Source organism: Drosophila miranda, chromosome 5, assembly GCF_003369915.1.
Source record: "Drosophila miranda strain MSH22 chromosome 5, D.miranda_PacBio2.1, whole genome shotgun sequence".
Lineage (NCBI taxonomy): Eukaryota > Metazoa > Arthropoda > Insecta > Diptera > Drosophilidae > Drosophila > Drosophila miranda.
In genome coordinates, this window is record NC_046678.1 from 1,227,368 (window position 1) to 1,242,132 (window position 14,765).

The 14,765-nt window shown below is 44.2% G+C and overlaps 1 protein-coding gene across 1 annotated transcript in view; it reads right to left on the reverse strand.

Annotated features, from left to right (window-relative positions):
• Window positions 1–14,765, reverse strand: part of LOC117189219 — a 20,217-nt gene continuing 5,452 nt past the window's right edge. Inside the window, exon 3 of the mRNA XM_033394279.1 lies at window positions 1–1,251. Within this exon, the coding sequence (XP_033250170.1) occupies window positions 481–1,251 (771 nt within the window). The 3' untranslated portion in view covers window positions 1–480. The remainder of the gene's footprint in view (window positions 1,252–14,765) is intronic.

Genomic DNA, 14,765 nt, shown 5'->3' on the forward strand with positions numbered 1-14,765 from the left:
TGGGACAATCTTGATTTTTGTGTGGTTTAAAAGTAAATCGGAAAATGTTTGCAAGTGCAAAAATGCAAGTGCAAGCCGGAGTCTGCCTAATAATAAATACACATAATTCATTTTAAGCTTGTTAGATACCTACAAATCTGGTCTGATGAGCTAATGAAGTGGCTCAAAAGGAGTGAAATTTTTGAATAGTTTTTCTAAATATGAAATACAGAAAACTTTGGGTGGCTGCAAATTAATGTATTTTACGACGAAAAAATAATAAGTGCGTGCGTTCGTTTTCAATAGATTTTGTCGACCCCTCTATATTCAAACAATTTCTTTTAAGCCTATCGAACCTACGGTGGCAAAGCGGGGCGAATTCGCCAAGAGCGAGAGAGCGAGCTTTTATTGCGCTCCCGCTTTGCCCTAGCCTAACTTACACTAGACTTCATCAAATTCGATCCTAATATTATTCTAATACAAATTATAAGCCAAATGGCGCTACACCGGCCCCGTTGAAGGCCTGGAAGGCTTCAAGCCAGTGGCAGAAGCGCCAACTTGTGGATTGGCCTCCTGAACGTGGCTCCACTGCTTGTCCTTAGGTCGACCACTCTGACCCTTCCGTCCTGCCCTGCGGTTGTTCCGACCACTTTTCCGAGGAGCCACTGTTGAGGGGGCAGGTTGTCCTCGGCGACGATTACGAGGTCGCCTTCCTTGATGTTGGGTTCCTCCTGGTGCCACTTGCATCTTATTTGCAAGCCCAGCACATACTCCCGGGACCATCGCTGCCAGAACATTTGCCTGGCTGACGAGGTAAGCCGCCATCGCTTTAAGCAGCTCAGACCCTCCTGGTCCGGGGTCCTGGGTGCTGGGGGTGCGATTAGCGGCCCGCCTGTCAGCAGGTGCCCGGGAGTCAGCGCGTCTCCGTCGCTTGGGTCTGGGATTAGGGGTCCTACCGGGCGCGAGTTGAGTACCGCCTCGATCCCGACCAGCACGGTCTCCAGCTCCTCTGCGGTGAGAAGAGCGCTTCCGACTGCCCGTAGGAGTAGGCCCTTGGCAGACTTCACACCGGCCTACCAAAGTCCGCCCATGTGCGGTGCTCGAGGCGGTATGAAGGCAAACTCGCACCCGCTTCTTGACGCGAATTCGCGTATCGCGTCCGCTTCCGCCTCTATCTTCCTCCGCAGCTCGCTGAAGTGGCGACTTGCTCCGACGATATTTGTTGCGTTGTCGCAGTTCACGCGTTGCGGACATCCTCGACGACCGACGAACCTTTGGAATGCCAACAAGAAGGAATTAGTCGTCAAATCGGAGACAATTTCTAAATGAACCGCCTTGGACGCAAAACAGACAAATAACGCTATGTGGGACTTATAACGCGGCCTTCTACGAATTTTCAGAGTCGTAAAGACTGGGCCACAAAAATCAACGCCACATACTGAAAATGGGCGGAGAGCACGGAGCCGGTCTGCGGGTAAGTTGCCCATCATTTGGGTCTGGAGCAGGGGCTTGCATTTAAAGCAACGAATACACGACCTAACTGTCGCCCTGCAGACCGCCTGAGCGTTCACCATCCAAATACGCTGTCTAAGGATACTCACGAGTACTCGTGGGCCGGCAGGAAAATTCGTTTGATGCAGATGGCGAACGTATGTCTGCACAAACTGCGAACGTTTTGTCAATAACAAAGCGTTAACTAGTCGCCCCCCAACTCGCAACAACGAAGAAGAGCATCAAGTCCCAGCCTCTTCATGGATGAAGGGATTCAAACGCTGAAGACTGGGGCCTAACTTGGTGCCTTTACGAACCCTTTCAATATCTTCTTGAGACTCATTTTTCTGCGTTATTTCGATATTTTTAGAAATGCCTCGTCGTATTCTACGGATGACGGAATTTTCTCAAAGTTGAGACTTTTGTCTTTGCATTTTCGGATGAAGCGGAACACGAAAATGAACACTCTTAGCAGTCTGAGATGTGACGAGTATCCCTCGATTAAATCCACTAAATAATTTGGCTTGGCCGCGACGGTCAGTCCGACCGATTTCTTCCGACTTTCCATCTGTAGCTCTTCTTCGGAAAGCTCGAAGTGTGGATTTCTGGGCCAGCTCTCTTCTTCAGACTTTAGGAACGCTGGTCCACCAAACCAGATCGACTGCACGATTTCCTCTACGTCACAACCTCTCGAAACTATGTCTACTGGGTTCTGTTTTGTTGGCACATGCCGCCACGTAGCTGGTGAAGACCACTCTTGAATCTGCGCTACTCGGTTCGCAACGAATGTTGACAACGACGAAGGGTGGGATCGGATCCAATGAAGAGTAACTTCTGAATCTGACCAGTATACTATTTTTTCAATTGGAACCTTGATTCGGTGACAAAGGTCTGCAAGAAGGTGAGCGGCACATAACTCAAGCCTTGGGAGCGTTTTCGTCTTGAGCGGCGCTACTTTCGACTTTGCAGTCAACAAGGAGACCTCGAAACTTTCTGCAGTCTTTCTACGGATATAGACGCAGGCTCCATAAGCTCTCATGGATGCGTCGGCAAACGCATGACTTGAATCGGTGACATGGGATCAGTATGCACAAATCGAGGTATGGTAATCTTCTCCAACTGACCCAAGGATTCTTTTAATAAGTTCCATGCTGTTTCCAAGTTCATTGGAATTGACTCATCCCAATCTAGCTTGTTAAGCCAAAGCTCCTGCAGTAGGATCTTTCCCTTAATTACTAAAGGACTTAACAAGCCAAGGGGGTCAAACAGCTTTGATGTCACCGATAATATGTTCCGTTTTGCCGCTCGGAGACCCATAACTGACGTGTCAATTTGGAACTTAAAGACGTCTTCGTGTGGCAGCCACGATATTCCTAACGCCTTAGTTGACTCTGAGTCCGAGATCGTTTTCGGTTTAACTGTGCTCTCGGATGCGGTGACCTCAGGTGAGTTCGAAAACCATTTAGTCAATTCAAACCCAGCAGTTTGACTTAATTGACCATCAGACTTAATTGTCTTTAGCTCCTCTACGCAACCAACATGTCATCGACATAGAAGTCGGAGTCAATAACTTCAGCAGCTTTAGGGAATGAGAGTTTTGCAGACTCACTCAACCTCTTCAAACACCGAATAGCCAAAAATGGGGCTGGTCCAGTCCCATATGTTACGGTGTTGAACTGGTATATTCTCAGGGACTCAGACGGGTCTCTTCTCCACACTATGAGCTGGAATTGTCTATCCGCATCAGCGACCCAGACTTGGCGATACATCTTCTTGACATCAGCTGTCAAGGCGTACCTGTGTAGTCTGAATCGGAGCAATGTCGAATACAGCTCATCCTGTATCGTAGGGCCGACCATCAAGATGTCGTTTAAGGCCACCTGAGAGGACGTTTTACAAGACGCATCGAAAACGACACGGATCTTGGTCGACGTGCTTTGGGGCCTCAACACACATTGATGTGGAATGAAATAATGTGGAGTTTTAGGGATTGTGTTGTCTATGGTAGACATGTGACCCAAGGAGAGGTACTCTTCCATGAACTCTAAGTACATTTTCTTTAACTCGGGGTCACGAGACAATCGTTTTTCAAGCGATAAAAACCGCCGTTTAGCCATTTCAAAGGAATTGCCTAAGATACTGGGATTTGATTTGAACGGCAGTTTTACTTCAAGTAGTTTTACTGAGTAGCTTCTATAATGCTCTTCACATAACTTGTGTTCAGGAGATAAAGACTTTTTAGAAGACGGCAATTCTTCCAGTGACCAAAACTTTTGTAATGTGTTGTCGATGTGTATCACTGACTCTTCTCGACAACTCAAACAATTCCTCGCTTCTTGGGTGGCAGTCACCTTTGGAGTGTATCCGCCCGACACAATCCAGCCGAGAAGCGTTTTCTGCAGGGTTGGATAGTCAGGACCTTGTCTAATTTGACCAACAGATAAAAGTTCGGAAAAATGTTTCTGCACCTATCAACATATCTATCTTCTGTGGCTTGAAGAAACATGGGTCTGCAAGTGGTAAGTTCTTCGGGATTTTCCAGTCACGCAAGTTAAGTGTTTGATCAGGGTGATACCCCGAAATGGACCTTAAAATCCAGAAATCGACCGAAAACTCACTACCAGTAATTCGCGACTTCACCACCGTATGTATCTTTTTCTTGACTTGTGAATTGGATTCCCCAATACCAAGCAAGTTGATACACGACTCCTCCCTACGGATCTGTAAGCGCTGTGCTAAGTCCTCAGTTATAAAATTGGTTTGAGACCCCGAGTCAAGCAGAGCTCCGGCCAAAACATGTTCACCATTATTTGTTCGGACGCATACGATCGACGTAGCAAGAATAACTCTATCCATAGCTGTCGCATGGAGAGCATGCGAAGTGGAAGGTTGATTCTGATTGGGAGGAGGAGAAGAATTCTCTGGGGGTGATGGTAACGCCAGACTTTTATTCGCCACTGTGTACCTATGCAATGAGGTATGGTGTGAGCAGCCACACACTTGAAACTTCTTAGCTTTGCATCGTACTACAGAGTGGCCTTGTTGCAGACAATTGATGCACAGGGATGCAGTTTTTGCGAATTCGAACCTTTGCATTACTGCCAGCCGACCAAATGGACTGCAATCTGTCAACAAATGGCCTTCCGCATTGCAGTAGCTGCATTGTTGGTTTTTGGTATTCGCGGTAGAACACGCGAATGAGCTCCGATTATGCGGCTTGCTTGGCACAGCTTTCTGCTCCTGCTTTGGTTTGTCCGAATTTTCGGCGGAAAGATGCTGATGTCTGCGATTAAGCAACTTTTCACAATCAGCCCAAAGTGGCAGCTTCTCATAATCGAGCTGTTCTTCCCATTTCTCTTTGGTCACCGGATCGACTCTGCTCAAGACGAGATGAATAACCATCGCATTCGAGATCTTTTTATCATCGCCTATCGACAACAATGAACCATATATGGATGAGGCGGCATCGATAAGGTTCCTTAAGGAAGATGCTGATTGCTGGGTCATTTTGGGAAGACTACATAGGGCATCAATGTGATTTTTAAAGATCAGACAATCATAATCGTAGACCCGTTTTAAGCTAGCCATTGCTTTCTCATAGTTGGTCTCGGTTACTTGAAAAGCCGTTACTGTTCCCAACGCTTCACCAGAGAGACACGAGAGAAAATGGTTGAACTTTTCGATAATTGGAATGCTTTCGTCATTGTGAACCAGAGTCTCAAATAAACCTATGAAGTTCTTAAAGTCCGAAAAGTTGCCGCTGAACTGAGGCAGTGCTAACTTCGGAAAGCGAGCACGAGTTGGGCCACCATAAGCTGGTACTGCAGGTTTTGTCTCATCAGCTGTCTTCAAGGCGCAAATGAGAGACATTAATTTTGCCTTTGTGACAATTGAGAGTTCTTCCAACTTGACTCCAAATTAATCGTCAGTGGCTATATCTTCAATCTTCTCTTGAAGTTCGCGTGCCGTGTCAATGCGACGCATCAGCGTTTCGAGTCTGCACTCGAGCTCCGTCAATACCAGCGGAATATCCCTCGCTTCTAAACGGTCCGCTAATAAACGAATGCCTTTGACACGGCAACTGCGCTTTTTCTTCAGCTCTTCAAGGACGATATTGTTGGCTTTTGAGGTCATATTGATTCTCAGTACAAGCAACTGAAGGCGAAAGGTCGTTTCTAATAATCGTATTCAATGATTAGGCACTCAATGAAATAATGGGTAATTGTACCCAAACAAGGTAAAAACCAATATACCCGACAACGAGCTGAAAATCAATATACCCGACTAATTTAGGGTAAAGCGTCGCTTGGCTGGCGCGTAAACGAAAACCAAACAAAATGAACAGCGATAAGCAACGGTGAGGAGCGAAAGCGAAACGAAAAATTCACCGCTGTAGTTCTGAAAACTGGATGTTGTTTATACGTATGCACGTATAGCCTAACTTACACTAGACTTCATCAAATTCGATCCTAATATTATTCTAATACAAATTAAAGGCCAAATGGCGCTACAGGGAGCCTAACTGAGGCCCCCTGTTCGAATGATCCCAATGCTGATCTCTGCCCGGGCTGACCATTCCCCGATGAAGCGACGTTGGCCGACCGCTGCTTCGAGCTCCTCGATAAGAAACCCGGGCCACCGCCAGTCTGCAAAGATATGGAGTAGTTCCAGGGAAATATCAAAATCATTGCCTGCGAAGAGGAGCGCTCCGTAAAGAAGTCAGGCAGGGACGAAGCTCGTCGCAGTAGACTGGAGCGAGGGGCCTAGTAGCCGAGGGCCAGGATATGGGTGCCGACTACCGTTAATGAACCAGAGTGTATCCTCAAGATGTTGCAAAGATGCAACACAGGCCTTCCAACTCCTGATAGGAGAATAGGAAAGTTTGAGGCGACACAGGGACCGACGAACCAGGCTGGCCCCGATAGAGGCAGCTAAAGGAGAGCTGACGTCGTCTCGGACGACGACATAACAGTGGGGGAAAACTTTGAAGTTCCTGAGACGAAGAATACAAGCTTATTGTAGCCCAAAACGAAGGTAAAATCCGCACCGGCACTCTTGCAAGAAAGCACTTAAATACGTTCGCAGGCTTGCCAGCAAAAGGCCTATTAATAGGCTGTGACGGCAAGACTGACCACACCCAAAGGGGCAGCTCCGACACAAATGTAAGGGGTGAGTCACTCTTCAGCTTTATCCTAAAATCTAATCTATTGATTTGCAATCGGGGCAACGACGGCACATTTATAATAAAATCGACAGGAGGTTATTGACCTCACCTAAGTGTCTCACAAACTGTAAAATAAAGTCAAGAGATGGAGGAACTAGAGGAACACTCCTTCTCTGACCACAGGTATATAGACACGATGTTATCATTCGAGAGCACAAAACCTGACTAAATTAACCTTAGGAAAACCAACTGTGAAAAATATAGTACAGCGCTGGAGGAACTAATCCCCTCTAAGACTAGACCCTCTTTAGGGTCCACCGGCAGGACACGAAGGTCCCCAAGGTCAAGGTACACTGAAACGACAGGGGCACTACTTGAGTTTGCAACGGTACGATATAACACCCTGTATGCGCGGGCCATGCGAAAAACCAAGCGACCAAAAACAAACGGTTCCAATTTGCTTTCTGTCTTTTCCTTAGCATCTAAGGGCAACCAGAACCGCCTCATGACGGGGTAATTGCACTGTGCTATGAAACCGATTTCGCCTAAATATATGTATATAGATTCATATATATAGGCCTATAGCTGTTTTAGAGCACGAGCTTTGCACTGAACTGCAGCCAAATGCCGGTAATGTACAAAGTCAAATATCACTGTTATGATTTTTTTTTTTCCCAGGCGGGTACTTTATGCCTCTCCTGTTTGCCATCTTCTGACGCTCTCATCCTCGCGTAGCTTACGAATTACTACGCTCGCAAAGTTGCCCACTGCATCCCATTTGCGCGTGTCCTCCATCATCGCTCTTAGCAGCTTTTCCTTCGTCAGCCATCCTCCACAGCATTCCTCCTCCAGCATTCGCATGCTCTGGTGATCCGTCGCAGACAATCTCTATCGATTTTGTGGCCAAATCTGTGGAGGTACGATTTAAAGCAACTGTGGCCACTTAGGCTTCAGGCAGAAATTTAGACAGTCATGCCTTCGCGTGTACCACTCTTTGACTCTTATGATAAGGGTGTATGTCCATCTACCATTCCATCTTCGCTGCCACTCGGCCATTACTCGCTGGCGCGCCCGACTACGAATAGCTTCCCTATTTGATGCCGCCAGTGCTTCTCCTCGCTGCGAGTAGATTTCGGTAGCCTCCCTTGCTAACAAGTCAATCGTACGGAATACACTGCTTACGCGCAGGGATCCCAGCTGATAGGTTGCTTGTATGCTAACCTAATCTTGTATGTTTCTCATATATGATTTGGTGTTGACCGCCTTAGGCCAGACCGCTGTAGCGTAGAGCATGGTCGCCATTAGCACATTATGCAATACGTTCTAATAGCACTGTTTCTTTTTTCGTGCGATTGCTCAGCAGGACTACCTCCGTCTTGTTGTCGCCCAGTTGTAGCGCAGCGGAGCTTATCATACATGGTGTTCCAAAGTAGCGGCCCTAGGACCGCTGGCGGAACGCCGCCACATACCTCGTATCCCTTGGTACCTCCATCTGTATCGTACAGTAGTACCCGATCCCGAAAATAATCTTGAACCATGCGTATGAGATGACCTTCAACTCTAAAAATAGATAGCGCCCGTATGATACCGTCCCATCTGGCAGGGTTAAACGCGTTTTTTACGTCTAGCTTCACCACGATGCAATATTTTTTGGATGCGCCCTTCGAACAGGTGCCTACGATTGCCTTTGCTGTAACATCTGCTATTTTTGTTAGTGCGTCTACAGTGCAGTGAGCCTTGCGCAATCAAAATTGCATTGGTGATAGATCGCCACCCCTTTGGTTATCAGCATACTCCTGTATCTGTCTTGTTGGAATGCCCAGTGCAATACGAGGGAATAGGGTCTCCACAATGTTCTTTATTTCACCTGCTTCGACCGGTGCCTTTGGTTTTAGAGCATTAATTTTTATACCCGATACTCAAAATGAGTATTGGGGTATATTAGATTTGTGGTAAAAGTGCATGTGTGTAACGTCCAGAAGGAATCGTTTCCGACCCCATAAAGTATATATATTCTTGATCAGCATCAATAGCCGAGTCGATTGAGCCCTGTCTGTCTGTCCGTCCGTCCGTCTGTCCGTCTGTCCGTCCCCTTCAGCGCCTAGTGCTCAAAGACTATAAGAGCTAGAGCAACGATGTTTTGGATCCAGACTTCTGTGATATGTCACTGCTACAAAAATATTTCAAAACTTCGCGCCGCCCACTTACGCCCCCACAAAGGACGAAAATCTGTGGCATCTACATTTTTAAAGATAGTATAAAACTAAAAACACAGAATCGTAGAAGATGACTATATGTTCTAGAGTGTAAAATCTCAACCAGATCGTATAATTATTATAGCCAGAATCAAGAAAACAATTTCATTCTTTCTCGCTCTGTCTCTCTCTAACACACAGGTTTCATGGTCGGTTTTGCCAATTGCAAGATATGAGTTCAAGGATCTCAGAACCTATTTAGAAAAACTATTCAAAAATTTCACTCCTTTTGAGCCACTTCATTAGCTCATCAGACCAGATGTGTAGGTATCTAACAAGCTTAAAATGAATTATGTGTATTTATTATTAGGCAGACTCCGGCTTGCACTTGCATTTTTGCACTTGCAAACATTTTCCGATTTACTTTTAAACCACACAAAAATCAAGATTGTCCCATTTGTTTAAAGGGGGATAACAAATATGTATATAATTTGTTAATAATTGAATTAAATGTTTATTGCATGTTTGTGGTCGGAGCTGCATTAAAAACATCAACGCGGTCAACTCAGATCAAACGCAAGAGGGACAGATGAATTAGCCCAAACTTTAGCGGGGAGAGCGCTTATGGAGAAAGATAGCAAAATAGGTAAAATAGCAAAAACAAAAAATTATGCTCGATGGCATTTACTTTATGACAATTCGAAACGTTCAACTGATACAGTGTCGACGAGCAACCAAATTTGGTTTCCACACTCCTGTGATATCGGACCTTGACCGTTTCGTGTCCAAAAATCGCCACACCCCCTTCCGCCCCCGCAAAGGACGAAAATCTGGGGCATCCACAAATCTCAGAGACTATTAAGGCTAGAGTAACCAAATTTGGTATCCGCACTTCTGTTAGATCTCACTATACGACGTATATCTCAGAATTTCGCCCCACCCCCTTCCGCCCACACAAAGGACGAAAATCTGTTGCATCCACAATATTGCAGATTCGAGAAAAATAAAAACGCAGAATCATAGATAATGACCATATCTATCAGATTGCTGAATCTGGATCAGATCGGATCATTTTTATACCCAAAAGGAACAAGTCAATTTGCACTGGCTACGCAGCGCCCGAAGTCACGCTCAGACTGATTTTCTGTCTCTCTCGCACGCGCTCTTTGTCGTGTCGTTCAATATTAGCGGCGTCTGCCGGAGGAGAGCCATACTGACTAAGTATCGGGTATAACTGTAGAGTTGCGGTGTCCGCAGCAACTCACAACGTTCCCCCTCGTTTTTATTACAACCTTGTACGCCCTTCCCCAAATTCCCAAAGTTCCAGGAAGCACTTCCGCTTGCTTTGTGGCGAGCAACTGTGTATTTGCCCTTGAGGTGTGGCATTTCCATCGAGTATCCGCGATCTGTTGATTCCACTAGTAAACGGGATGGTGGTCACTCCTATACTCGTACCGTCTTTCCATGCTCGCATTGAAAGCGTGCAGCACTGCCTCCACCACCCTGTCCGCCTCGCTAGAGGCATTACCACGCTAGCAGTGGGGCGACGTTGTTTGCGGCAAATTCCACAGGGTTGAAAGATACAGCTTTGTAGCCACTCCTTTTTGCCTGGGGATCCCTGCCTGGTCGGCTCTACTGCCAGTGTTTATTTCGCAACCGATTTCAATGTGGTCGCTTGCCGTACAGATATCGCTCAGCCTCCACTCAGATCGCGTTTATAGGGAGCTGCTGACAAGAGTCAGGTTTATACATGATCTAATGCCGGCCCGGTTGCAGGTGTGCTCGTTTCCTGCGTTCAGCAGAGCAATATCAAGTGAGGCCAGGCTTTCCAGTAGTTTGTTGACGGGCAGCCCCACCACCGCTATCACCACTCCAATACGTCCTCGGATAGCTCGTCTAGAACCTCCGAGAACTCGTATACCTGCAGGCTCGGTGGGAGGTAGCAGCTGTAAGCCCAGAATTCCTCGATCTTTACTCTAACGAAGTGCCTTGTGGACTTCTTCGATTCCATCCGTCAGCCTTAGCGGTTCGCTAAGGATAGCGACGGCCACATTGGTATCCCCAACCCTTTGGCTCAATACATCTTGAGCTGCCTGCTGCCGGCATAGTGCTTGATGTCTTACCGATTTCTCTCGTTGCTTAGAAAGCACTTCGGGTGATTTTGGCACGTTGCTGCTCTGTGGCCACTCTCACCACACAGCATTTCGAGCGGTCTACAGCGCTTGTGCAATTCATCGCTATATGGCCAAACTCCAGGCATTTATAGCACCTCCTTTGTGCCTGCCCTCTTTAAGCAGTTCGTTAGCGAATGGTGGGATACCGAGATCTCTTATCTCTACGCAGGACTCCTCTATCACGGCTCTGATGCCTGCTTGGTTCCCCAACGCCAGTCGGATGTCCTCCTTGATCCTCTCGTTGCTGCTGCTGCACTCAACCTTTAGCTAAAGCAGCAGTTCTCCTTTTGCTGTTCGCATGATCCGGTTGACGTTCTTGTTGATGGCCTTCAGCTTGTCGTCCTGCCGCCTGGTGACCATCCGCATCATATCGCTGTAGGTAAGGTTGTCCTGAGGTTGGATGATTATAGCATCCGGGCTGTTTCTTCTTATAAGGGTTCCAGCTCTAATCCTTTGTCGTCAGCTGTAGTACGTAGTCACCTTCGTGATCCCATGGGTACCTTTCCGAGAGTGAGGTCCATGCGAGGGTTTACTCTAGGCCTTATGAGCACCAGAGTTCAGGGCCAGATTGGTATTGATTGGGATGGAATCAACGAAACCTACGCAACCAACTTAATGGTGCAGCTGCCTAGCTTTAGAAGAGAGCTGTTTTTATCGGGACGGTGGCGGCAAAAACATTAGCCCAAGAGCCATTTCAACAGAGTATCATACGTTGCTTTCAGTATACCATACGGAGCACCTTACTGGCTTCGGTGCTACGGGCAGGTTAGTAGCCTGCCATTTCCATTGTGCTGTCTTGTCGAATGTGTTCTTAGCCGGATGGCCATCAGTTGGAGCAGCCTTTTGTCCTTTGTGAAGCCCTTCTCGTACTTTATGAAGCGCCATCTGTTGGAGGGTAAGTCGTCACCAGCGCCCTCTGTTCGAGCTTTTCAGCAGAGCGGCCGCATTGCTGCAGGCTGCGAAGCAGCGATCCATGTGCGTCCGCACCTTAACACTGTAACAACAATGTGTGTCTGTTTTGTGTGTTGCTTGTGTTTGTATTTTATGTTTTTGGCGCCGAATCGTGCGCAAACAGCTTGATTGCGAATAATAAATTTTCTGAACATTATAGGTAGTTTGATTATTAAGACAGTGGTGCAGACTTCAGATCAGGTCGGGATAACGTCGGGGTCACCTATATATTTAGAGGTTTATGTTTATGTAATAACACAAGTATTTGTATCGTATAATTAAATTAAATGTTTACTGTATGTTTGTGGTCCGAGCTGCACAAAAACCTCAGCGCGGCCCGGCTGCAGCAGCAGCCGAAAGCTCAGATCAAACGCCAGAGGGACAGATGAACCAGAGCGAAGCTTTAGCGGGGAGAGCGCCTTTAGAGAAATATAGCGAAACAGGTAAAATAGCAAAAACAAAAAATGATGCTCGATGGCATTTACTTAATGACAATTAGCGACGTTCTGCTCCGAACACCGGTTTCAAAACGGAAACATTTTCTACGCCGAAATGAAAACACAAAACATAATTTAGTTGGAAGAGGAAAAAAAAAGATTAATTATTGAGAGATTAACATAAATTTAACACCATTACTAGGAAATTTAGCTAGTGCCTTTTTAGCCCAACCTCAAATTTGGTTCTAAAATATTGGCTCTTTAAGATTTTGCTCGTATTAAAACTAAATGGTGCGCGTAACAGAACCGTTGGGTAAAGACAGCAGTTTCCCGCTACATTAAATTCTAAATGCAAAAAAAAATAATTTTTTGCACATTTGCAATTTAATTTTCACTTTACATGCTGCTACTCACAGTCTGTCAGACTTGTTAAATACACAGGTATTGTAACTAAAACGTCTTGATCTTCTTAAATAGCACACTTTCTTACGTTGTTTTGCTTCAAAACAGCATTTGAAAAAATAAAAATAAATAATAAAATTATACATATTTACAAGACAATTAGATCAGCTCTTTTTGTTTGCCAGAAACGATGATAAAATTAAACATAACAATGACAAACTTTTGTGAAAACGGGAGCACTAAAGACGAAAACAGAACATTTTGCATGAAAATGCAAAATGCAAAAGTAAGTGAACCCCAATGCCTGCCTGTTTGAACGCACAGAAAATAACATGCATCCTATAAAGTACACATACATATGTAGGTATGTACGTATGAATGTACTTTCTTCATCTACATGAATAGGCGAGTCAATATGGATGGAGAATTGGTGAGGAGAATAATATGAAGTTGGAAACCGCAGATGGTCTTGTTCAATACAGCTTATGAATATTGATAATCTTAAAAAGCTGTATAAACTATAAATATTATTTTAAAACCATTTGCCAAATATTGGAGACGATTAGATTCTATTGACTAAATCAACCAATTTTTGCAGAAAATAATAAAAGTAAACTTGTCTCACAGATTTGAAAAATCAGATAATATTAGTTTTTTTTACACGTTTGACTGTTACATGTAGCTGTGTGGGCATTAAATATTCTTAACTATGTAAAAATCTATAGACACACGTATGTATACTGTTTATATTTAAAATTAAAAACAGACGATTTTAAATAAAACGAATCAGACTCCTCAAGTATTTTAATATTTTAAAAATCGACGTAATTTACATATACATATGTACATATGTATGTACTTAAATATGTAACAAACTTATATATGAGAAAAGTATGTAGGCAAAGTACCAAGATTGAAACATTCAGCCAATTTAACTTAGGTTAAGTTTCTACAACCATACATACATACATACATATGTACATAATAACGGCATGCTACATATTTCTCATTGTTAAACCCATATCACTATTCGCCATTTTGTTTCTGTTGATTCGCATAAAGCTCCTCCTATGTAACCTGTTTTATCTCTTAGGCTGACTGAATAGTTTAACTTTAAATGTGTTGAACCCAATTCATACACACCTCATACATATACATATGTACATATGTATGTATGTATGTATGCCTAGTGCAAAGGTTGTAGCTCAGCTTATGTCGTAGAAAACACATGAAAAAATTACGCATAAAACCTTCCACTATTTGAAAAATGATATGTACATACATATGTACTGATGACCACGGATTTTCCACGTTTTAGCATATTATTGTAGTAGTTAGTAGTATTATATATGTATATGTTCAAACATATGTATGTATATACAAATAATTTATTTAAATTTAAAAAAATCAATGAAAAAAACATTTAATTATGTACATATGTATAATATGTATATTATACTTGTATAATAACAGCTGTTATGTATACACTGTATACATTCCGTATACATTCATCAAATATTATTCACATATGTAAGTGTAGGTAAACATTTCTGTATTTATGCATATATGTACATATATATGTATGTATAAAGGCATGACGAAACGAAAATATCTTCACGTTTTTGTTTGCTGGGTAGATGGGCACACTCACACAAACCATTCTGAAACGGGTTAATACAACACACGAAAAATGTACACTGGTGTGTGTATAAAAGTATACAACTCAATAAAAAATGGATAGGAGCAAAACAGGTTTCTGGCTTCTCTCTTTGTGGTTGAATACTTCATCGACTATAACCGATTACGAGGAATGTCTTCATTAGTCGGGTACAAAATTGCTACGTTTATCAGTTTAGGTTCTACATTGAATTTTCGAGCCGAATATCTATACTCTAATGGACATTACATACATATGTATGCACATACATACGTATGCTGGATAATGTAGGTTTTATATAGTACATATATTTAA